This window comes from Phoenix dactylifera, unplaced genomic scaffold (genome assembly GCF_009389715.1).
Source record: "Phoenix dactylifera cultivar Barhee BC4 unplaced genomic scaffold, palm_55x_up_171113_PBpolish2nd_filt_p 000853F, whole genome shotgun sequence".
NCBI lineage: Eukaryota > Viridiplantae > Streptophyta > Magnoliopsida > Arecales > Arecaceae > Phoenix > Phoenix dactylifera.
Window position 1 is genome coordinate 33,105 of NW_024068217.1, and position 25,350 is coordinate 58,454.

The following is a 25,350-nucleotide window of genomic DNA, read 5'->3' on the forward strand; positions in this document are numbered from 1 at the left end:
TCCGGGTCAAGTTGAGTCGACTCCCAGTCGAAGAGGCGACTTTAATTCAAATCCAGAACAGTTGTCGAGTCGACTCCAAAAAAGCATGAGTCGACTCCCGCTACAGCCGAGTCGACTCCTGATCGCGCGAGTCGACTCCAACCCACCAACGGACATATTGTCAGGCTGTGCAGAGTGTGCAGAACTGGCAGAAAAAGGTATCTAATGGCTAGTTTCCGTGGGGGATGGCTTAAATAGCCACAGAAGACTGTAGCAAGGTAGAGAACAACCATTCCACTCAAAGTAATCAAGCTTTCAATCTCTGCAACCTGGTTTTCAACGGAAAAGAGGGAAGAGCAACATTAACTGCATCCACCTACTTCTTCCCAACATTGAAAGAGATCTCCTCCTGCATTCAAGTCGACCAGACATTCAAGAGGAGACCCAAAGTTCAAGAAGCCCTACTCTACTCCAACTCAAACGTGTTTGAGGGCTTCTAACTTCTCTTTTGTTTATATTGTTATTTATCTGCTTTTGAGAAGCTCTGTTTTTCTGTTACTCCTTTTTACTTCCATCTTGTCTTTGCTTGGTTCAATCGGAGGATTGAATCAAGGGTATTGAGGTTGGTTGGTGAGCCGAGTGTAAAACCAACGTGTAAGGGTTCGATTGTGATCCCGGGAAAACAATCGGGTTGGTTCTAGTTGGTGAGCCTGGGAAAACCGACCGAGTTCGTTGTGAGCTCGTAAAACAACAAGTTTGGTTGTGAGCTTGGAAAACAACCGGCTGTAATCCAAGGGGTTATAGTGAATTCCCAAGTGAGACTTGGGGAGTGGACGTAGGAGCAAGGGTTAGCTCCGAACCACTATAAAACATTGTGTTTGTGATTGTTTGTCTCTCTCTATCTCTCGCATTTCATTCACCGCACATAGAAACTAATTAATCATCTCGCAAAAGCATTAATTAGTTATCCACAAAAGTTTTAATAGCCAAATTATTTTAAAACCCAATTCACCCCCCCTCTTGGGTTGTCTATCTGGGCAACATTCTATATGTTGTCAAAGTAAGGTTGAAGTGTGGCTAAGGGGTGTGCAACATCGCCTAGACTTTTTAGAGCAATAATTTGATTGTCAGTAGTTTTGAAGGTAATTATTCGACACAGTTCTAGAACTTCTAGTAATTCGTTGTACATTTACGCAAACATGTAGTTGAACCTATCACGGTCTATTTTGATATCATGGCTACATTGTCTTATATGGGGGATCCCAAATATTGTGGCAGGCCAACATATTGACATTCATTTTCAATACATTTAAGATATTATTGCATAATAGAAGGAGGTCTAAATTATATTTCTATAAAAATGATACTTGTCGATCCCTTAATCAAACCTATAACTAGCTAGGGATACTTACCAAACTCATGTTAGTAGTTTGGGACTTCATAGATTATGATTCACATCCTTCCCTGGACACCTTGCTAGATAACAGTGATTGTTATATCATACTTGATCTATTATTAGTCAATTGATTGAGTTTTTTTGTCATGTGATATGATTGATAATTACGCATGCCATGTTATTATGAATTGACGATATATCACGAGGTAAAGGTTGGCTTTCTCATGCAGCAACCTACCTTGGTGCTACATAGCGAGCAAGATTAGACATTGAAAATCTCAGCATCTAAGATATGCTTGGAGAGTTTTCAATTCTATCACCTTATGTAGGACAAGGAACTGCATGAAAAAGCTAAATGTAAAATCTTGATCATTCATTTAGCATTGACTAGATTGGGGAGCTAAGGTAAGCTGCTAATATAGCAACTAGACCTAAATTTCTTATCGGGTTCAAAGTGTCACATTCTTATTTATTTGAGAACTCCGCCATAGCATGTGCATTATATCGCATCCGCTGTAATGACAATTTTGTGCAGAGTAGTAATTGAATGGATCATTGATTCATCATTGTTTGAGTTATGTAGATCATTTGTATGGTTATCTTATTCTCTTTCTATCTTGAGACATTGCCATGGAGTGGAGGCCGATCATGACTAAATTGGATCTTACGAAGCATGAGTAGGAAAATAATCAGGCTAAAATAGATCGACACGAGAGCTTAGAGGAGGCTCTTTAGCAACACATCTATATGGAATTTTATGCAAGTGGTTAGTGCTTATTGGTAGCATAAAATAGTTAGTCTGGACCCTACATATACTTATTCATTATAGTATATGATCTATTTTGGTTTTGATTTTGAGCACAATACTATAATGGATTGAGCATGATTATAAGCCAGAGTTCATGAGAGATTGGACATGCTCAATCCGTTGTGGACAAATTAGTCAGGGCATAAACAAGATTTTTGTGAGTGATGCACCATGCTAGTTAGATAGAAACTTAACATGATGCTCCTATATTATTGTTCTTCTTGCCGGTCGCATGCCTTATTACAGATATGAAAGAGAGGAATGAATTGGAAGTTCTAAGGTAAGAATTTGTTTGAAATTTGACATGCACAAGTGGAAGATGCTAGACTTAGGTCGTAGTTGAACTCAGACATTAATAAGGACATCCACGTCGAGCCTTTCCCAAGGACAAGATGAAGCCAATCTTTAGGGAATAAAGTTCGTCCTTCTATATGTTAGATTCTTGTAAAAGCAGGAATCCACCTTATAAACTGGGTCGTAATGCCCCAGCTTGAATCTAGGGGCGGTCCAACACATTTGGGGGCCTAAGGCGAACTAATTAAGAAACTAGCTATGCTACTATCAATGTAACCTATTCGGCGACAGGCGATCACGAGGGCATGGACAACTGACACTGCGGTGCGCCTTCTTTTGTGCCGGGGCCCTAGGCGGTTGGGCCGGCCCTGCGTTGAATGAGTCTATCTATTCTTCTCGCCCTTTCTGGCCTTGTCTTTTGGGTTCCCGAGTCCAGAATTTTGAGTTGTGGAAATGGTGAGGTCTTGAGCAGCCTCTTCTCTCATCGATGGTGGCGATGGTAGTGATACGGTGATGCCGAAGAACATTGATGATGTGGCTTGTAAGGTGAGAAAGTGATTCGAGGTAAGCTTCCACATCTCCTCTTTTTTGCTGACAGATGTTTCCGACAGGAATTCTAGAGGAAATACTCTCACTTTTGCTTTGTGTACTCTAGTGGTTTTGGCCTCGTGGATAAAGGAAGCAAAAGGGTGCAGTCCCCTTGGCATTATGGGCAGTGTCGTGGAAGAGCCTGCACCTCCTAGTCTCCTTAGTTCACATGCTTGTGTCCTACAATCCCCCTGTTTCCTCCAATCCCTTCCAAATAGAAAACAAGATGCATGACAAGAGGCGAGTCATTGAACCTTGCTTAAAAGACTAGTCAAAAGATATTATTTAGATTTTTTAATCCTGTATAAATATCCAAGATCTATTTACTGAATAATCGATGTGAAACTAAACACATGCTCAAACGGGTCCTTACATACTTCCTTGTTTAAGCTCTCACATCCTCATCAGGCTAAAGATTCAAATCAATTCAAATTTAATCACAAGTACCACGATCGACCTATGGTCAACATCAAGAAATTCATGCTGTAGCGTCTCCTAGTTAACATAGGCTATGAGACAGCTTCGCTCTGATACTATTTGTAACAACCCAGGACCTCATTTAAAAAGACTAGTTGGAAGGTATTATTTGGATTTCTTGATCATGTATAAGTACCAAAGATCTATCCAGTAAATAATTGATGTGAGGCTAAACATACGCCCATATGAATTCTCATATTAATATACTCCTCATTGAGAACAATTTCATAGTAAAGAACAACCAACTAGACAGCGAAGACTTGGAATCTACCCAATAGTTTTGAATGTTGAACAACTAATATGAGAAGCATGTTAACATCTCGAGTTCTCAGCAAAAAATATACCTTCTGGGGAACCTTTAACCATGCGGGTTGTGGGGTGGACCACCGCTTTGATCATGTATTCATGTGGGCTGTAGCTTATATGGTGAATCTAACAAATGATATGTCCCATTCAATACGAAGCCTAAACTTGGATTAAAAAAATGAGTTCGGCAATTCAAGATTCCAACCCATAACAAAAGCTGCTCCGCTTTTCAGATTTGCACTGCATTGTGCTATTACTTATTGGGCATGCTCTTTTTTTTTTTTTTTTTGGTACAACGGCGGCTCACACCCTACGGGTGTGGATACGGCCTGCAAAATCTGAAACAAATAAAACTAAAAGAGACTCCGGCACTGTGTCGGACTCCCTCAAAATAAAACCTTTAGAATGGTGAGCCGCATAGGAAGCGACCCAATCAGCTGCACAATTCGCTTCCCTGTAGACGTGTGTAGCCTGATAGGTTTCATACGCCTGCAGAGGTCTGCGAATGTCCAGAAGCAGCGGTCTACCCTCACCTGCACGACCTCGGCCCCTGACCTAGTCAATCACAGTGGCCGAGTTGCCCTCAAGAATGATCTGGTCTGCACCCAGTATCTATCTCGCATAAGATATACCCTCCCAGGCGGCTCGGAGCTCAGCACACACCACCGACGCATGCTTTTGGGAACAACACTGTAGATCCTGTGCTCTTCCAGAAAGATACTAAATAATTTTTTTTTTTTTTTTTTTGATGTGCAGGAAGATAACCACAACTACTTATTCCTATAGTGGCGCAAATGAGCATCTCATAAATCAGGCTCATAGGAACGAACAACTATGATTGGCTATATATACGACTATATGATGCATGCAGTGTAAGGTATAATTTGGCCACAAAGTTTTGAAATTTTTCGAAAGATTTATATGGTCAACAATTAAATTAATAGTAAACAATGGTATCTAACATGAGCAACTTCGACTGTTCTGCTTTTTTGGATAAGTATTCTTCTGAAAAAATATAGATAAATATAATTAAAGTTTATTTTTCAAGTGTATTTAATGGAATAATTTTTATTGAATAAAGTTTTAGAACTGTGGGACATGTTATTTTTTTTTTTTGGTAAACGTGGGACATGTTTGAAATTAGGAAGAAAAATTGGAAAGCATCTTTTGATTCAGTTTGAATCTAGTTAAAACTTTTAGTCGCTGTTTGGTTTCCGAATAAACAGGAATAAAATCTACTTTTTAGCTTTATTTAAGTTTGCCCAGCCAAACATATTTTTTGTGCACTTGAATAAAGCCCCAGTTATGAGGAGTACTTTGAGAAGAAAAATTATGGAGTACCTTTTGTCACTCTTTCGGCTGTAACTGGATTAAATTTTTTTATGGTAGGGGGCAAATAATTTAATTGAACTAGAGACATAAGTACCTACGAAAGACTCAAAAGAGAGAGATTATGCTGAAAAGCTTTAGACATTTAAAATTAATTTAGGAACCAAATATAGGTGTAAATCCTATACCAAAATTTACATCTAATTAATTGGTAAACCAAAACTACACTAGAAATTTTCTTGATATGATTTGACATGATGGTTGTTATATGCAACATTGTAATGCTCATCATAATCATTTAAAAATCCATCTAATCATATTTTCATTGAAATGATATCTATAAGGGAACAACAAATACTCTTAAAAATTGAGAATAGTTATTATTTAATTTGTTATGTGCACCATCTTATCATTTGAGTGCCGCTTCACTGGAGCACATTGTGATGGTAGCGGCATGCAACCTTAAAATAGATATAATCAAATCAAAAGATTGTGATGGTAGTTGCATGCAACCTTAAAATAGATATAATCAAATCAAAAGCTGCAGTGAAACAAGCTACATCGTCTTCTTGCGGTCACAAAGGACAGCAGCAATATACGGAATGCTCAGGCTACTGCCTATAAAATCTTCGGAAATAGATTTTAAGTTTTTCTTTTTTATTTGTCACCTTGTATCAAAATAATAATAATTTTTTTTCTTATTTCATCAAAGATCACTATTTCTTGCTTTTCGGGCCTATTGGAACTCCTTTGTTTAGATTTATAAAAAGTAGTAGACAATCAAAAAGAACCTCTATTTCATGTTTCCGAAGTTCAGCGAAACCGGTGAAAAATAATTCTTCGAAAAGAGTATGCTAGAAATCCCTAAATTATTTTACCTCATATGACTAAAATTTTTACAGTTTTGCACCAAGTAGTTCCACTTTTTCGGTCCGAAAAGTGCATTGTTGGGACTGGGCTGGAATGCCAAACAGCTCTAGATTCAGGAGTTTCAGCTATAACCGAATACGAAGGAACAAATCATTGATGTTGAATTGTCTTAAATGATTTTTTTTTCGTTCATTCCTGCAAACCGGTCACGTTACTCCGACTCCATCGGTTACTTCAAGATTGTCCTTTGCCTTTTCCAAGTCCGAAGCCGTCGAAATGGTCATAGAACACACAACCGCTAAAGATTGCCATCGCTTATGAAAATTCAACTATCTTGATGAAACAATTTGATAGGGTTGCACTAATATTTCAACATTGTTTTCCTATAAAATGATGCACAAACAAAATCTTAATGGCTAATATTTAATGATTGCATCAACCTGGATTTCTTTTTTCTTTTGGCAATGACCGTGTTCTTTAAAGCTCGTTGGCAGGCTCAGCTGAAAACGGAAAAGACACGTTAATTCAAACGTATTTTGGCAGGCTTTGGCAGGCCTCCTTTTTGCCGGCTTTTCCCAGCAAACCAAAAGATAAAAGACAAAGAAAGTTTAAAAGCCTCCTCTGTGCCGTCAGATCGGTTATTGACGGCTCTAATTTAAAAAGAGGCCCATGACGTGGGCCACCCGGTCGGTCTCTCTCTCCCTCCTCCTTACGCCTCCACCCTTTCGTCGAAGGCCCGCATCAATTCCCCCGCCCTCCCCGCCCCCCTCATCTCCCGCATTTCCTTTTTTGACCCTTCCGATTCCTAAGGTGAGATACGATTCCTTACAAAAAAGAATTCAGTCATTAATGAGAATTATTGAGGTCAAATTAGTCATCCAGGCCTGGCCGTTAACTGGATTTTGGAGTCGTAGATCGTACTGGGCCACGCGTTAAAAAACCTTCCATAAAAAAGAGAGGAGGTTGTGACGACTGCCGCGACGAGCCCCAGCTTTCTCTACCAAACGAATTATTATTATTTTTTATTTCTCTCTCGCTCTATCTCTCTCTCCCCAGTTCGATCCATAAATCAATATTTTTATAGAAGGAAAACACTGTGGAAGTGGAGAGAAAGACCGTTTCTTGTTTCCTCCCTCTCCACGCGCCTTTTTCCTTCTCTCTTTCTCTCTCTCTCCCCTCCACCGCCATTCCCCTTTAATCCCTCCCAATAACTTCGTTTTTCGATCTCCTCATTAAATTCTTCTTATCTTCATCCAATCAGTTGAGATTATTTCTTTTCTTCTCTTGATTTTTTTGCAGTTTTTCTACCGTCCTCAGCATCAAATATTGCTATTTTTTTCCCTTTTATAAAGGATTTTTCACCTCCTGGTGGTGATTTAGATAGGGAGATCGTCCACGTTTATATATTCTTGGATTTGTTTGTTTGATTTTGTTCTGGGGTTTGAAGAGAAGAATCTTGAGGGAAGAGTAGTAGAACACGGCAAGAATTTGGAAGAATCGGGGGGATCGATCTTGGAGGTTATCTAGGGTTTGAGATCAGGTAGGGAAGAGATTGGGATCGTCCGATCGAATGGCGTCCGTTGAAATGCGGTCACGAAGGGCGCCGAGCTCGAAGAAGGCCAAGCCGGAGAGATCCAGGGTGAAATCCCGCTCCCCGCTCTCGCTCCCGCTCCAGTCCGTGAAATCGCTGCCCCAAGGTTATAGATTCGCCGGAGGCTCGCCTTCCTCCAAGCCTTCATCCATGGAGGAGGCCGGCGACAAGAACGAGTCGAAGGGATCGAAGGCAAATGTTGCTCCTTTGGATGAAGAGGATACGGGTAGTCTCGAGGTGAATGATGACTCCCCGTACAGTTCGAGGACGACTTCCAGGGAGGAGAGATGTTTGGAAGGAGAGGAAGATGGTTCATCCGAGGATGTAACTTCTCGATTGCCTGCGGTTTCTCCGTCAAGGATTGAGTCAAGGTGGAGCGATACTAGCTCTTATGGCGCGAAGAAGGTAAGTCTTTGTTTTTTCTTTTTGTTTTTTAAAATTACGTTCCTTTTCCGTGAGGGTGAGACCAGATTTATTTACCGCTATGGTTTTATTAATTCTACTTGTAAGAATTAAATTTACACCATAGTTCCATTTCTCTGTTCTCGGTAAGAGAACATATGTTTTATTATCAAGAAAAGGACAAAAAATGCAGGAGCATGTATATGTTTCGTCGTAAATGGCTAAAGGTGCGATTTTGAGCAACAATTTCTCCTTATATTTATGTACTTCCATTGTAATTGAGATTGGGAGATTTATTTTTAACTTAGTTAGCTAGATTTGAGAAAAAAGAACCAATCTTTTCTAATTTATCCTATTGTTCATCATCATCATACGTCCCACTCTTCCTCGTGTTTGTCACTGTGTTATTCATATAGATGGCTCCATCTCCTCTTGGGTTGTATCAGTTTTCTTAGGGCAGAAAATTTTCTATAACTTTTTTTATTTGCTCTACTTTCTGATGGAGTCACATTTTTAGCTATAGCACATTGTGCTGGGAACCATGCCTATCCATCCAACTTCACTCTTAAGGATCCATTGGTACTCTTCTACATTGCAACTTTGCAAGCCATGCACAGTGATCCGTCAGTGATCTTCAGTGTTGTGGTTGGACTTGTCATCATGGGTTCTACTGTGTGAAATTTTTTGTCTTCTTTTAACTGTTATCCGTCTCTCATGTAGTAACAGTTAACCTTTCCATTCTGTCAAAAAGTCATTCTTCAGGGGATTATTCTGGGATTAGTTTTTCTGTGTACCCAACCCAATCCCCCTCTCATTTCTAATAATAAGAAAACGGCATGTTGCCTTAAGATGATGTTTCTTATCTCTAACAAGTATGCCCACTATCTGCAAGAAATCGTCATAAGGATAGTTCTGATTTCTGTGCTTTGGTACTCTTATTTTCACATCCATGAGACCAGTCACCTAGTGGTATTTTCTTATGCGTCCGAGGTCAAGACCTCTTAGTCTGTTAGCAGTTGATTTGAGGTCTTACCCTCCCCATTGGATTACATATTATCTTAAGGCTAGAACTTCTTTTGATAGACAACCTGAGAACCACAATGTTGTTCAGTATCTACTGTGATCCATACTTTGAGAATCATGTTGATCAGGCTGTTCAATTTGTGCCTGAGTCCAAATTTTCCATGGTGTTTTCTCCAAAGCAAGTTATAGATAGAGATGCAGCTTTTCTGACAATAGGACAGTACATATACTAATATATTTCTTTTACAATCAGATGTGTATGGCCTTAATCCTAGCTTTGGCATCATAATGTAGAGCATCCTGGCAGAAGATATTTCTGCTTAAGGCTTTCTATATTCAAGATCTTTTTATTTGTTCGGTGCATCAATGTTGCCATTTTATTCCATTTATAATCTCATCATTGTTGTGCATCAGTTTCCTGCATAAGTTTCTTGAGGACTGTTTTTTGTAATCTGACAGCTGGATATAAATTTAAATGTTGCATTTGATTATTTAATAATCCAATTATCCTTGTACTTTTTAAGCTTGGGCTGATGAGTCTGGTTCCTAAGAATTAGCATTGTCAAGTTTTATGCTACTTAAGCTCTTGCATTGTTTATCACTATCTTAAAAAAATTATCATACCTCGCACGTGATATGATTAAGTGGTCTTACTTAGAGTTGATGCAAATAAGTCTGTTTCTCATACTTTGTAATGTTTTATACTTACTACTTCTGCATGTCTTCAATGGGCAAATTTGTTGTTCCTTATTTGTGTATTTGAATAAAGCAACAATGTATCAATTGCTACTTATAGTGTTGTAGGGTCTCTTCTGCCAAGCAAATGGCTTCTGGAAGTTACAGTTAGTTATGTTGGTTTCTTGTTTAGTATCTTAATCTAGATTCCTACAAGTATTGCATACTTTTTTTCCAAAATTAACTGCTGATGTTGGTATGATATGATCAACATACTGTCTATTGATTGTAAGACCTACATGTTGAAGTTTATCGTTTCAGAAGGTTCAAGCTTGGTGCCGACGTACAAATGGCGATTGGGCATTAGGGAAGATACTGTCAACTTCTGGGGTAGAATCTGTTATATCTCTTCCTGAGGGTGAAGTAAGCTTTTCAAATCCAAATACTAAGGAACCTTTGTTTTCTTGCATACCATATTCTAGCTCTAGCTTGTCATCTAAATTTGCATTTTCAGGTTTTAAGGCTGAGCACTGAGAGTCTGTTACCTGCCAACCCTGAAATTCTTGATGGTGTGGATGATCTTATGCAACTCAGTTATTTAAATGAACCGTCAGTATTATACAACCTACAAGATAGATATTCCCAAGATAAGATATATGTGAGTATTTTCATCAAGTCATGCTCCCTGTAGACTTGAAAGTTTCATCATAATAAATTTTCTTAACACAAAAATCTTTTCATCTTGCAACTTAGACTAAAGCAGGACCTGTTTTGGTTGCTATCAATCCATTTAAAGAAGTACAACTTTATGGAAATGATTATATTGAAGCATATAGGCGAAAAGCTGGGGACAATCCACATGTTTATGCAATAGCCGATACAGCCATTCGCGAAATGGCAAGAGGTAATTTATCTCAAGTATGCAATTTGTTTCATAAATACAGCATTGAATTTTTATCTAAGATATTTAGCTACCTTGAGCTTTGACTTATATTTTGGTTGTTTTAATTGCAGATGAAGTTAATCAATCGATTATTATAAGGTTGGTAGTTCTTATCCAGTTCTTTGATAAATGCAGGTCATGTTCATGAAGTTCCTTTTCCAGTATTCTTTAAATAAAGACTGCATTTTCTGCATTCGCCTTTTTCTATTGCTTTTTGTTAGAGTCAATGCTATTATAACATATATAAAATGATGTTTGTTTCAAGTGAAAGGTAGAACTTTTTCCTCTGTATGCATGATGTTCAATTTAGCAATATATCAAAACGAAAAACAGAGTCATGCTTTTCAAATCACTGAAAGAGTGGGCTGACTAAGAAAATAAGCAGCTCATTAGGAAACTAAAGTAGCAAACAGGAAGCAGATGCTCTTTCTGTGATGTTCTTGGCTGTGTTCTGCACAATTGAAATGTTATCTTTTGCTTGCTTTTGTAACTTAGGTTTTTTCTTTCCCAACCACCTACTAGAAGAAGTTTTATCTGTATGTGATTGGAGTTGTTGAATAATATGCAAATAAGATGATAAACATTGCAGAGACTTCATTATCTTTGTTGAAAAAAATCAGTTGGCTAATACAAATTATAAGTCATGCCATTGTAAAATTGTAATATTTTCTGTCAGTCATTTATTTGGTGGTGGTTCGAATATCTAATTGATTTGTCGTTTCAGAATTTATATTTCTTCTCCAGCTCTTGAAATAATAATAACTTAAACCTTATTTCAGATTCTTTATGAGTTTCTGTCTTCCAGCTATAGGAGGTGATTATGACCTATCACTGATTGAAGTGCGATGCATCCTAGATGCAAAGAATAAGATATTCATGAACATAGAAGTTGCTCAAAATGTATAGGTGACCCATATGGGTTACACATGGAATATTTGCACCATAAAAATGCTTGCTTGATATTAAATTTAGAATGTCAGGATCATGACTTAATGGATGCTCTTTGTTACTTTATTTTTTACCCTGAGATTGAGCCATGATCAAGCCATGAGATCCTTGTGAAATCAAAATTGCATTTGGAGTTGAGTAAACTTTATAAAAGCCTATAAAAGAGCTTGAGTTTATTATTATTGTTGTTATTATTATTATTATTATTAAGGAGTTCTTTCTATTTTCTACAGTTAAAGTAGGGAGGAAAATATGTGAAAGAATAAGAATACAGGTCAATAGTATTATCATGTTTTATTCTGACTAATAATTTTCATATTTTAATTCTGAGAATCTGTTATCTTCTTTCTGTTCTTTGCCTGGTTTTTGTTAAATATTTCAAGTTCAGAACTGAAATTAATGAAGCAAATCCTTGTGCACTTAATTCACTAACCATGGTCTTCTTTCTAGTGGTGAGAGTGGAGCAGGAAAAACTGAAACAGCAAAGATTGCAATGCAATATTTGGCTGCTGTAGGAGGGGGTAGCGGCATAGAATATGAAATCTTGCAGACAAATCCTATACTCGAAGCATTTGGGAATGCAAAAACATCAAGAAATGACAATTCCAGTCGCTTTGTAAGTTATTTAGTTCTGACGATTTTTCATCTCGTGAGTCATCATGTGTCTGTATTCTGTAATGTTCTATTTCAATCCTTTAGTTAGCCTAAAATATTTATAGTTGAGTAAGGTAGTTGATTTCTGAAATCTGCCTCTTCATAGATATTCAGTTTAGCTGTTTCTATGTGCAGAACATTCACATTAGAAGTTAAAACAATTTTATATATTTCTATTAAATCCTTGTATATAACTTCAGGGTAAGCTGATTGAAATTCACTTCAGTACAACTGGGAAAATTTCTGGTGCCAAGATTCAAACATGTAAGAAGATTTACTTTGAAACACTTTCTTTGGCTTGCACATTATATTTTATTCCATTATTTTTCCAAACTGACCTTGATTGCTGCACCCTTTTTATGTTTCTTCCTGTTCAACTTATATGTGCGGACAGTTTTACTTGAGAAGGTACTTTATCTGCCTGGTGTGATGATCGTTACTAGTTTTTTGCTTTCTGTCCCATGATGCATTTTAAATTTTTTATACTGTTTGCAGTCAAGAGTGGTTCAATGTGCCATTGGAGAACGGTCATATCATATCTTTTATCAGCTGTGTGCTGGTGCTTCATTATCTCTTAGAGGTATACCATCTCCATTCATTTATTCCCTTCACCCGCACCCCCCCCCCCCCCCCCCCAACCCAAATGCATTTTGTAACATGCACATAATCAATTTTATTTTCTTGTGCTTTTGCTATGTAGTTCTTAAAATCATATATGCATATTGGCATTTTTAGATGGGTCATAATAAATTAGGTAGAGGGTTATTGGTAATTGTGGTACTTCGCCTGCTAACTGCCCATCCTCAAGTACACTAATGTGCCTTCCTACTGCACACAATGCTTCTGGGCTTTTAATAGGTTAACAGTAATGGTCAAGAAGCGGAAAACTCATAGTCTTAAAACTTCTCTTGGTCATTCTAATGGTTAGTCAATTTAAGGGAACCTTGTGCTGCCATATTTCCCTGAACTTCATCTATAGAACTTAAAGTTGGTGAAAGTGTAAGAGTTTCTCTTTCCTTTATTAAGATCTAGTGGTGGCTTCTGTGAAGTATTTTGACTTGGCATTCTTTTATGAGCCATTTCTAGGCACCTAGAAGAGAGACTCATCCTTAAAATTTTTATTTGCATTCTCATAAATTTGAAGAAGGAAAAGATTGAGGATATTGATTATCTAACTAGCTGAATTGGAATGTTAGAGATATAGAGCATGGATTTCACCTGTTTGGGGATTCTTGAAAGATGACCTTGCTTTCTATGTGAGCTATGGAGGCTCTGGATCACATTGTTTTTCTGTACTTTGGGGATATCGGGTCCATGGTTCTCTCTTTTGAGATTTTGGCATTACCAGACTGCCAGACATAAGAATGTTGGCATCTTTGTTTTGTAATCTTGGTGATTCAGAATGCATCTTGTGATTACTAGAATTTGTTATTTTTTCTTATTTTTTCCCCTATTAACAAGCTTTAGCATCTAAAAATTTTTAAAGGACTAGTAGAACAAAATTCTACATGATTGCTGTGGGTCGTTTTCTTGAGATTTTGGAAGTTTTAGTTGACCACCATGATATCTCCTTTTTTATTGTTTTCTAATTGCAGATCTAACAAATAACTGGGTGATGCTTGTGACTTCTAAAAAACATACTACAATTTCCCAGAATTAGGGTTGCTCAAGATTGATATATTTAAGCTCACTAGAGACAACTAACCTGAGTGGTAATTGGACTAGTTAAAACTGCTAGTATGCATGCCTAATCTGGAGCCATTTGATAGAGGGGATCATAGTGAGTCTGATCCTGTGATACCATGATCATGATTGCCACATGCTTGGGGCTCATTCTGCCAGAAAATTCTTGTGTTTGCATGTCTTTTAGGCTTTAAGCACCTTTTATTTGCTACAGTTTATCATCAATTTCTTTTTGTTGTATCACTTTTTCTTCATGAAAGCCTAAATAAAGGTTGAACTGTATGTGATTTATCAATGCTCATAACATGCTTCTTTGAGCATATTTTGACTTTTTTTGTTATATCAGAAGTACATACCATACATTTTGTATAACTTGTTTGACTGTTTGCCGTACATGAAGTGATTCTGTCCAATGTATGAGCATATACATGTATATATAGAATCTGTACATCTTGGAGGTGCTTGTGACTTTTAAAAAAATGCTACAGATTCCTAGAATTAGGGTTGCTCAAGATTCATAAATTTAAGCTCACTAGAGACAACTAACCCGAGTTGTAATTGGAGGACTAGTTAAAACTGCTGATATGCATGCCTAATCGGGAGCCATTTCATAGAGGGGAACATAGTGAGCCTGATCCTGTGATACCATGATCATGATTGCCACATGCTTTACTTGGGGCTCATTGTGCCGAAAAATGCTTGTGTTCCTTTGTCTTTTAGGCTTTAAGCACCTTTTATTTGCTACAGTTTATCATCATTTTTTTTTATTGTATCAGTTTTTCTTCATGAAAACCTAAATAAAGGTTGAACTGTATGTGATTTATCAATGCTCATAGCATGCTTCTTAGTGCACATTTTGACTTTTTTTGTTATATTAGAAGTAGATAGCATACATTTTGTATAACTTGTTTGACTGTTTGCCGTACATGAAGTGATTCTGTCTAATGTATGAGCATATACATGCATATATAGAATCTGTACATCTTGCAGCCCGGTGGTACTTGTGACTTCTAAAAATCATGCAACAGATTCCAAGAATTAGGGTTGCTCAAAATTGATAAATGTAAGCTCACAAGAGACGACTAACCCAAGTTGTAATTGGAGGAGTAGTTAAAACTGCTGATATGCATACCTAATCTGGAGCCATTTGATAGAGGGGATCATAGTGAGGCTAATCCTGTGATACCATGATCCTGATTGCGACATGCATTGCTTAGGGCTTATTCTGCTGGAAAATGCTTGTGTTTGCATATCTTTAAGGCTTTAAGCACCTTTTACTTGCTACAGTTTATAATTAATTTTTTTGTTGTATCACTTTTTCTTCATGAAAACCTAAATAAAGGTCGAATTGTATGTAATTTATCAATGCTCATACCATGCTTCTTTGTGTATATTTTAACTTTTTTTATTATATTAGAAGGAGATAGCATACATTTTGTATAACTTGTTTGACTGTTTGTTGTACATGAAGTGATTCTGTCCAATGTATGAGCATATACATGGATATGTGTATGGAATCAGTACATGTTGCAACATTCATGTCTGCTTCTCATTTGGGTGTGACTAGATGTCCAAATGGGATTCATTTCATTCTAACACATGCTATTCAAATACATGGTATCGGAGCCCAGATTCAGAACCATTAAGTGGGGGCTTCTGAGACCAGTTCAGGGATTGGAGCTATCAACCATTTATTTAACCAATGGATGGGATCTTGGCATTGGGACTACTACTGCTAGAGTACTGATGTTGCTAGTTTTGATGTGATATTCGAGGCTGTTTTGACTCTGCTTATGTATTATCCATTCATCGAGGGAAAAGTGGGATCTAAAGCATGCTTTAAGCCACTGATGTATTGTGAATTAGCGACTAAAACAAGCCTTTAATTTTTAATTAATCAATCCCATTCATTTATCCTGTACTAAGATTGGTATTGGAAGGGCCTTGTAGCCGTGACCAACCATTTCCAGCTATTTGAATTCAATCTTCAATTTCGTGATGGTCTTCTGAAGATTCCGGAAACCAATTTGATTTAACTTGATTCACCTTTGGTTCAAATCCCCTTTACTCTGTCAACCTCTGTAAGCTCCCTTTTTTTCTTCCTCTACCCCACTTCGTTGTTTCCCTTTAGTAGGGTTTATGGGGATTTTGCATCTCTTTGTACAAATTACTTTTTGAGTTTACTCTTTACACTGGTTACTTCATGTTAGATAACATTGTTATGCTTAAATGTATCTGAAAAACTCTTTTGATTTGCCTCTCTTCTTTAAATTCATTTCCTTTTTAGCATCAACTGGCAACATTATAACATAATCATAACTATCTAGCCTTTTTCCAACTATTTAGGGTCGGCTTTATGGATTCTAATTTGCCAAGTATTTCTGTCTAGGCCATATTTGATGTTATTCCAAGTTTCTTTATATCCTTCCTCACAACATCCATGTTAATTTAGGTCTTCCTCTTATTTTTGTACAATCTTCAACATAAAGTAAAGTACCTCTCCTTATAGGAGCTTCCTTAGATCTTAGAATATGTCTAGGCCATCGCAATCGATTTTCCATCACTTTATCCTTATTTTTTTCAATTCTTATAGCTTCCTCTAATATATTCATTTCTTAACCTATCCTTCCTAGTTTTAACATTCTTATTTCTGCCATGCTCAATTTGTTTACTTGTACTTTCTTTATTGCTAAGCAGTGAACGATTAGCATTATGTCAGCTAGCTAATCGTTTCTACTCCTAAAGTTCCACGAAATAAGCAAAATGATGTTTTTTTTTCTTATTGGAGCTAACTTATGTACCATCCTCTTTCCATTTAGTGTTGGCACCCTTGCTTTCTTACTTATGTATTCCCGGAATGCCTTTTTGGATCTTTGTCAATGTCTTGGCCAAGGAATGCCATACCAGTCGGTAACAGTGCATACCTTACGTATCGGTACTGAATCGATATGCGTACAAAGGGTGGTATGCCCAACCGACCCTCGTATCGGATGTACCGACACAGTAATAGATTGGTATTGGTATGGGGTCCAATACCAAGTTGACGTACCTTGGTCTCGGCTATTCAAGGAACTTGAGAAGTGGATGAACAATGCTTGCTTGGGGAAGAAATTAAAGAATTTCTTTGGAATCCTACAAGATCAATTTATTCTTTTTTCTTTGACAGATGATTAGAGCTTCATTTTGGTTTGACATTCAATTCAGACTGTTTCCAAATTTGCATTATATTCTACAATTGACAACGACTTGATGTCAACCCAATTCATTCTTTCATGGGACAGCTTTGAGCAGGGGGTTATTTATGCAGGCAGTAGTTATGTTTTATTTGTTTTGTGAATGTAATAGACTATCCCTGGCTTATCGTTTTCACTTATTGACCATGATAAATTGTTTTCTTTTAAGAATGCCAGCCTGAGCATTCATGTTATTTATGGAGATAAATTATGATATATGCTTGTCTTTAGTTAATCAATTACAAACATAAGCTATTAAAAGAACTCTTCTTAGTCGATATATTAAGTTTATTCAAAAAATCCTTAATGAATAGATGATTCCTCATGATGATCAGAGATCATGAACATACATCTAACCCTCTAAACTTACATGCTTACCTACACTATGAGACAACCAATCCTGGGGAAACGTCGGCAAAGGATGTGCGTTTTTTTTTGTTGACATCATTGCTTTACTAGTCACAATCCAATACATATCACTGTTCTTTCTTCTTTAATCAATACCATACTGCATGCTTGCTTTTCCAAAATAAGTAGATTTCTCCAATCATGGTTTCTTTAATTCTTCTTTATGTCCATTTCCGTTCTATGCTTGTCTGATCCATGAGCTAACTAATCCTAGGGAAACATTAACAAATGACATGCAATGTTCGTTTTTGTTGTCATCGTTGCTTAACCAGTCATAGTAAAATACATATCACTAGTTTTGCTTCATTAATTATTACCTTCCTGCATGCTTGCTTCTCCAAAAAATTTGTCCAATCATGATTCCTTTAAGTCTCCTTTATGTCCATTTTGGTGAGTTAAACCTCTAAATTTTAGTAATTGTTTTGTGTTTATTAATATAAGTTTTATTAGCATTTTGACTCTTTTTCTTCTCAAGAATAATGGTCTCACTTTATGGGCTACATCATTTATAAGTTTTATAGTTTGTAAATTATTTGTCTAGGTTCATTTATGGACTTGTATAATCTATGTTTCTGTTGTTTATTCTTGTTCTCACTTCATACCTGTTAAACTTTTTTTTTGTTTTTTTTAAAAAACAGAGAAACTAAATTTGAGAAAAGCCGATGAATACAAATATCTGAAGCAGAGCAATTGCTATTCTATTGTGGGCGTTGATGATGCTGAAAGGTTTCATACTGTGCTGGTACATCTTCTGATTGCCTCTCAAATTCATGAATTATATTTTTATTAATAAAGATGTTTTTTACTAGTGTTTGTAATTATTGTTCTCATGCACCAGGAAGCTATGAATATTGTTCATATCAGCAAAGAGGATCAGGATAATGTATTTGCAATGCTAGCAGCAGTTCTATGGTTGGGCAACATATCTTTTTCTGTGATAGATAATGAAAACCATGTTGAAGTTGTTGCAGATGAAGGTATAGTCTTTTATGTGTAGTATGATCACTTAAAAGATTAAATTTAGGTGTTTGTTCTCTGTAGAGTTTTCCCATTTAAAAGACTGATGTTTAAGAATCAAGATAATACTTTCAATTCTCTTTGTATATTACTCTTTTTTTTCTTTTTCTATTTCTTTATTCATGCTGTAAAAAATGTGGAATCAATTTCTCTCCTTTTCATTCTTCATCTTCTTTGCTCATAATTCTTGATTTCCTCGTATCTATTGAAGTTTTTCCACTGTACTTCCATCCATATTTCTTGTTTTTTCTTTTGTTTACATCAGACTCTTTAGATTATGATGAAATTTGATATCTATACTACTGCTAAAGGTAGAACCCCCATGCCATTTTGTCCACCCCATTTTGGTTTCTCCCTTTGATAGCCTACTACTTTCACAAAATACCCCATCTATATCCATTTTTTCTCATCACCTTGCCATACTTATCTTGCTCGTTAGCAAGGAAATTTTATGTGGGGCCCATTTGTAGCTCGTCATCATTCCCTATCTTTTGTTTTATTTATTTTTTCCTTTCTCACTCTCTACCCCTTCCCTCCTTTACCAGAAAGTTTTCATCACGGCCAGGATAACTAGATGTCTTTGTTTCTATCATTATTGGGCACCTCCCAATACAATATATCTAAAACTCTTGGCCCTATTATTTGCCCCAGATAAACTGATAAAATCAGATATGTCGGCCAATATAATATATTCATATTGGCTGATATTCTTAATCACTCTTTCACTTCCATAAATATATCTTTAATAAATAAATATTGGAATCAATACTTAAATATAGTTATTAATCTGGATTTATTATATTGATGGAGATATCAATATCTTGATCTGAATATATCAGCCGAGATCTCAGAAAATCTCGGTTGTTTCCATACTTTTGCACTTACCATGTACGCCGAGATAAATAGAGATCTCGGTTCATCACAGTCTTGTCCACACACCAAGAGAGCCAATATATTAAGATTTCAAAACCTTGCTTAGTAGACAATGGAGCCAAGGTTCCTTCCTATACCATGGGCATGTAACCCAACTGGCTCGCACCCCTCCTTCGTGGCCCCAAGACATGATTTTAAAGATATTGGTATATAAACCTTCATCCTGTTTACAATAAGAATCCCTTTAATTGAGCTATGTTTTACTAAAAACTTTTTGATTATGTTTTCTTGGCTAATAAAAGTTCTCAACAAATTGATTCTAATAAGGAAACAACTGTCAGTATGAAATATAAAACATAAAATATTTCTTCTAAGTTCTATCAGATCTTAAGATTATGTCTTGTAGCTTTTGCTAACTTTGACCCCAATTTACATTTTATATCTGTGCTTTTCAGATAGCACCCCACTTCTGAAATTTTTTTATCAACTAGACAGGGAAAATATATTAACTAATGGGACCTCCCTGAATCATATGTAATGGGAATTATAGATCAATCACCGAATTTTCTTTTTTAAGAATATACTCATTGTTGTCATGACAGTTGTCTTTGATCATTATAGTGGAAATCAAATTTTTTTTCCTTTTTATAATCTACAGGGAGAAATTAAGCACACAGAGACACACGTAACATTTTTTATTTTTAGATATTTGAATTTCAAAGGTGATTGGATGGGCCTCTACAAAAAAGGGGTATTGGATGAGTTGAAAGACATATAATAGCTGTTTTAACAATACTCGAGCTATGCCCCTAAGCATTGATAAGATCAGGCCCCAAGCCCCACAAATCACCCTCCCCCCCCCCTCCCCCCCCCCCCCCCCCCCCCCCTCCCCCTCCCCAACCCCAACCCCACCAAAAAAAAAAATCACGGTACATGCCATAATATTCAGATTTTCGAGCATTATCAGATTCTTAAATATGACTGATGCAACTGTACACAGCATTGCTCAAAATCCAGAAAAAGAAAGTAAGCTCGCAGTTAAGAAATAACTTGTTTAAAATTTATACCTATGATACAATGTCAGTAAACATGGTTTTCTTTTAAGGAACAGAAAAAAAAGGAAGAAAGGGGAGGAAGACGTCCCTCCTGTTCGTTGAATTTGAGGTAATTATTGTTAGGTCTATAGACCCGACAAGTCAGGACTAGGGGAAAAATGGTCCTAACGCAGCCCAATTTTATCATGGTTCAGAATTTTAGACCTTATCGAACACATGTTTCGGCATTCTGACTATGGTATTGTTGCCTGTTTCTTGTCAGAATGACGCCAGACTGATGGTACCTTCCTGTTTGAATGGTCTTTAAATCATTGGAAAACATGGTCCTGACTCCGTTCTAGTTATGGTCCTTGATGTGGCTGCTTTTTAAGATCTTTGAGTTTACAATAAGTTTTAGAAATAGCAATAGACTCTACTAATGACCATCCAAATTACTTAAAATGTCCTATGATAGCATTTTAAGTTGGTGATGCTTCATCTTGACAATTTTGTGCATATAAAGTGTTCTCTTTTTAGATCTAAAGCTTGAGAGAGATGGAAAATGGATTATTTTAAGGGACAAATAAGCCTTGTGTGCTGACTTCTATGTGCCCGCCATTCTAAACCTGTTAGCTTCACAAGAATTTAATACATGATTGGATTATGATTTGACCTGTTTGCTGCACTGACCTCCCACATTATGATAACAAGGACAAATGACTATTGTGTGGCGTGTTTGGCAAAGTTCAATTTATCTGGTTTTTAAATTATTACATATCTACATGCATGTTCAAACAGACGCCTGATTCACTGCATTATTAAAATAGTATATCTACATAAAATATCAAGTCACAATGCGCAGACACACATGCAAGCACCTGCACTCACATGCTTGATCCACTGCAGTATTTAAAATAATTTATCTATATAGAATATCAAATAAGAAAGATCTGTTATATTTATATGGTGCCTTCTTGCTTAGGTATGGTTGCTGGTTATGTTTATCCTTTTGGAGGCTTGAGCCTTCTTGTCTCTGTTTTACTATCACTTAGGGTATTCATGGATTGTTGTGTTGTAATCCTAGAATAAATCAATTCTCTTAAAAAATTGTTTCAAGCCTCAAACTAGATTGTCAGTCAACATTCTCTGCTTGCATCTTTTTGTGAAGTATGTAAAATTGTAAGTAGTGAACTTCAATGTTCTATTTGTTTTTTGAGTTAAAATTATTTCATTTTGTTTCAGGGGCGCACACTGTTGCTAAACTTATTGGATGCAATATTGGTGATTTAAAGTTAGCTTTGTCAACTCGTAAAATGAAAGTTGGCCATGATAATATTGTCCAAAAACTTAATCTTTCACAGGTTTGTTAGACTTATTGACTAGAAGAATTACTGATTTATTTTAATCTCTGATTTCTTAATATTTTCATTCTGATATTTTTCACTAGGCAATTGATACAAGAGATGCATTGGCCAAATCACTATATGCTAGTCTTTTTGAGTGGCTGGTGGAACAGATCAACAAATCACTTGCTGTCGGCAAGCGCCGCACAGGCAGATCCATCAGTATTCTTGATATTTATGGCTTTGAATCTTTTGATGTAATGTTCTTCTGACAATTAGTTGTCCATTTTGGTTCTATAGAATTTATTCTCATGAGAAATTTCTTGTTTTGCAGAAAAATAGCTTTGAACAGTTTTGTATTAATTATGCCAATGAAAGGCTTCAACAGCATTTTAACCGCCACTTGTTTAAGCTGGAACAGGATGTAAGTTTCTGCAGTCCTCAAGTGGTTGAAACACTAGGAGGGCACATATATAAAAGAACGAACTTATGAAAAACTAATCTGTTTTAAAATGCTGAATGTGGTGATGGAATGCAGAGATAAAACACAGGAATCATGAAAAGTTACCAGTTTTAGGAGTGTCAAACTTAGTGTTAATGATCATAATTTATCTCTCCCATGTTTTATGGTACTTATTTGTTATTTGTTAGTTTTTGCATTCTTTTCTTCCTTGTAAAACACTAATGCATTTGAATATTTTAATATTGTGTTTATATAGATAGTAACTTATTTTGCTATCTCATGCTAAGTAGCTTATATGACATGTTTTCAGTATCACATGGACCCACGTCACCCACCTTTGACTTGTATGTTACCTTTTTCCTGTTTATTTCTACATTGAAGATTCTCAATGAGCTTGATCAACTTTATGTTGCAGAAATATAGGACCATTAGAGAACAGAGTCATATGTGCAAGGTCTTGATACTGAAAGCTAGTTGATATGCTTGATATGTCCCGTCAATATGAAAATGTTGTGATGTACATGTAGTCATGCTGAATCAATACGCTCTGATGCAACACCTGATGTTGACTAGGAATCTTGATATGAATGACTATAACCAGCACACATTGCCCCGGTTGTTTGGGGTTGGATTTTTGGATCCTTGTTTGTCAAGCATTCTTGTTTGGGGCACACATTGCCCCAGTTGTTTGGGGTTGGATTTTTGGATCCTTGTTTGTCAAGCATTCTTGTTTGGGGCAAGAATCCATGGATTCGAAAACCATCGGAACGAGATGTTATGATCGATATTGTACTGATCTAGCATGAAATTGGCACCAGTATGGGTGCCTGGATGTCGAAACTCTGTGTGTCGGCATGTACAAGCCATATTGATGCATACCTGTAGGTGTTGGTGGTGCCATATAAACTGTATCTATACATACCAATAGTTTTTCACTTTTTTTGAAACTAGAATAAGCCCGAGTAAAATGTAGAAGGTCACAATTCAGAACCTCTGGTGAGACTTATTTCAGTAAAAAACCAAGGTCAAAAGTTTATGTGTGTGTGTGTGTTATACACATGTGATGCACGTGAAAAATTATGAGATATCAGTAAAAAGAAATTTACCAAAAATAACTATATAATGTAGAAATATACCAAAATTATGAAGTTAAAATAGCTAATATGATTGAAACAAATTGTATATTTCACCATACTTCAATCTATGACATACTCACCTCTCTTTGGTGCTTTCTACACCTCCAAACCTTGAATGACATGATCCCACTGCTCTCTATTTTTAGTTCTTAGCTTAGATGCAACTTTGAATTCACTCTTCCATCGACCAAAATCCTATAAAATTACCACTTAAACACTGGATCAGCAATATTAATATGAAAAACTGCTTTTGTATATATTAAGAATGTAATGACAAATATGCTGGCCCTAGATTATAGTGTCAATGGTTGTCATTATGATACATTTATATATGGAAACATTCATATACTATACAATACAACAGAATACAATATAGTATAGTATAATATGATATAATTAATTATATTATTTTATATTTTTTATAATTCTATTATTGTATGCTATCATTTATATATCTATGATACTCTAAATGTTAACTTGTCAGCAATATTAATGTGAAAAATGTTTCTTTTGAAATGAGTTTAATCTATTCGTGGCATTACGTAGTAATTTTTTTATTCTATTCTTTGCCACCCGTGTCTATCAACTTCTAAGTAGTGAGAAAGGACATGAAGAGATCCTAACATATTAAGTCGACTAATATGTTAAATCTATTAATTTGAAGTTTTAAGAATTTTGACATGTGGCAAACCTGAACAACGAATGTCCACAATGAATGTTGAGATTGGGAGTTGAAATGTTGGAGGGTTTTTTTATACAAATGGAACCCATCTCGGTCTAACAAGATTTAGTTGTGAGGTTTACAGCCCAATCATGTACGTTCCAAAGACTTTGGTATACATCATGCACCTAAACCTCCTCCTGGATCCTCGCCTAAATGCCATGCGTCTTTCTGTAGCTTATGATGGATATGGCCAGATTTAAGAGCAATCATGAATAGAAGTTATAGTAGTTGAAAGATTTTCAGTCAGAGGGCAGCTAAAATTTGAATGAATGTGTTTATTTTCTTCCCTCTTTCCATATAATATGACAAATTCCAATAGAGGTTATGTCCCTTTCTTTTTGTTTGCATCTACTATTCAAATGGACCTAGTATCAGAACACCAAAGGAGAGAGGTAGGCCTGGTCCATCCTTACTTGATGATATCAATTATATTTATATTATATATATTTGAGATTAGGGGGAATTTACATCCCACCCACTCGAAGGAACTAAACCTGGGTTTTTGCTGGGACTCGACATAGGATCAAATATTTGAAGGATAAATTCAAGATTCAAACCTGTACCCCTTGCTCCTAAGCAAGGGGCTGTGACCATTAAGCTACTGCTTAGTTTGCAATTCGATAGAGTTTGAAGGGCAACTTTAAGTATTTGAAGTTGTACTTGAGTTAAACCTGCCCAAAATCCAACTTGATCAAGGCTTGTCAGATTTGGAACAAGCATGGCTTTTATCTAAGCTAGCTAGTTGTTTAACTTTCCATGCATTCAACCTAGCTAGACTGGATTTGCTTAAGTAGTTTGTTGAGTTAATTTTATTTACAGGCAAAAAGGGTTTTGAGTTATATCATTGCTTTGATATGATCTTTAACAAGTCTATCTTTTGGCTAGGATTAGAGTAATAGTGGATCTGGAAAAGTAAAGCTTGATTTGACCAATTTACATCCTTGCTAATGACATATAAGTTGCTTTGATGAGTTAATTCGGTCATTCTATTATAATACATCTAATATTATATTATTAATTTTTAAATTTTGATTGATGTCTAAGGTGAGTAGCTTGATGCATCTTGAGACCATGTCAAATATAAATGAGTTGATTCATGCAATTAATTGTACTAACCTGAATTTGGTATTCATACTCAAAATAAATACTAAGC

The 25,350-nt window shown here is 36.2% G+C and overlaps 1 protein-coding gene across 3 annotated transcripts in view; it reads left to right on the plus strand.

Annotated features, from left to right (window-relative positions):
- The first annotated feature begins 7,029 nt into the window (after positions 1-7,029).
- Positions 7,030-25,350, plus strand: part of LOC103723518 (myosin-1-like) — a 36,081-nt gene continuing 17,760 nt past the window's right edge. Inside the window, exons 1-14 of one of the 3 annotated variants that reach the window (XM_008814448.4) lie at positions 7,030-8,043; positions 10,060-10,161; positions 10,253-10,396; positions 10,492-10,642; positions 10,753-10,780; positions 12,080-12,245; positions 12,484-12,547; positions 12,678-12,691; positions 12,779-12,863; positions 18,246-18,349; positions 18,446-18,584; positions 21,774-21,892; positions 21,979-22,131; positions 22,209-22,298. In XM_008814448.4, the coding sequence (XP_008812670.2) occupies positions 7,618-8,043; positions 10,060-10,161; positions 10,253-10,396; positions 10,492-10,642; positions 10,753-10,780; positions 12,080-12,245; positions 12,484-12,547; positions 12,678-12,691; positions 12,779-12,863; positions 18,246-18,349; positions 18,446-18,584; positions 21,774-21,892; positions 21,979-22,131; positions 22,209-22,298 (1,785 nt within the window). In that variant the 5' untranslated portion in view covers positions 7,030-7,617. Of the gene's footprint in view, positions 8,044-10,046; positions 10,162-10,252; positions 10,397-10,491; positions 10,643-10,752; positions 10,781-12,079; positions 12,246-12,483; positions 12,548-12,677; positions 12,692-12,778; positions 12,864-18,245; positions 18,350-18,445; positions 18,585-21,773; positions 21,893-21,978; positions 22,132-22,208; positions 22,299-25,350 lie in introns of all 3 variants that reach the window. The other 2 variants (XM_008814449.4, XM_008814451.4) reach the window with 2 other exon arrangements.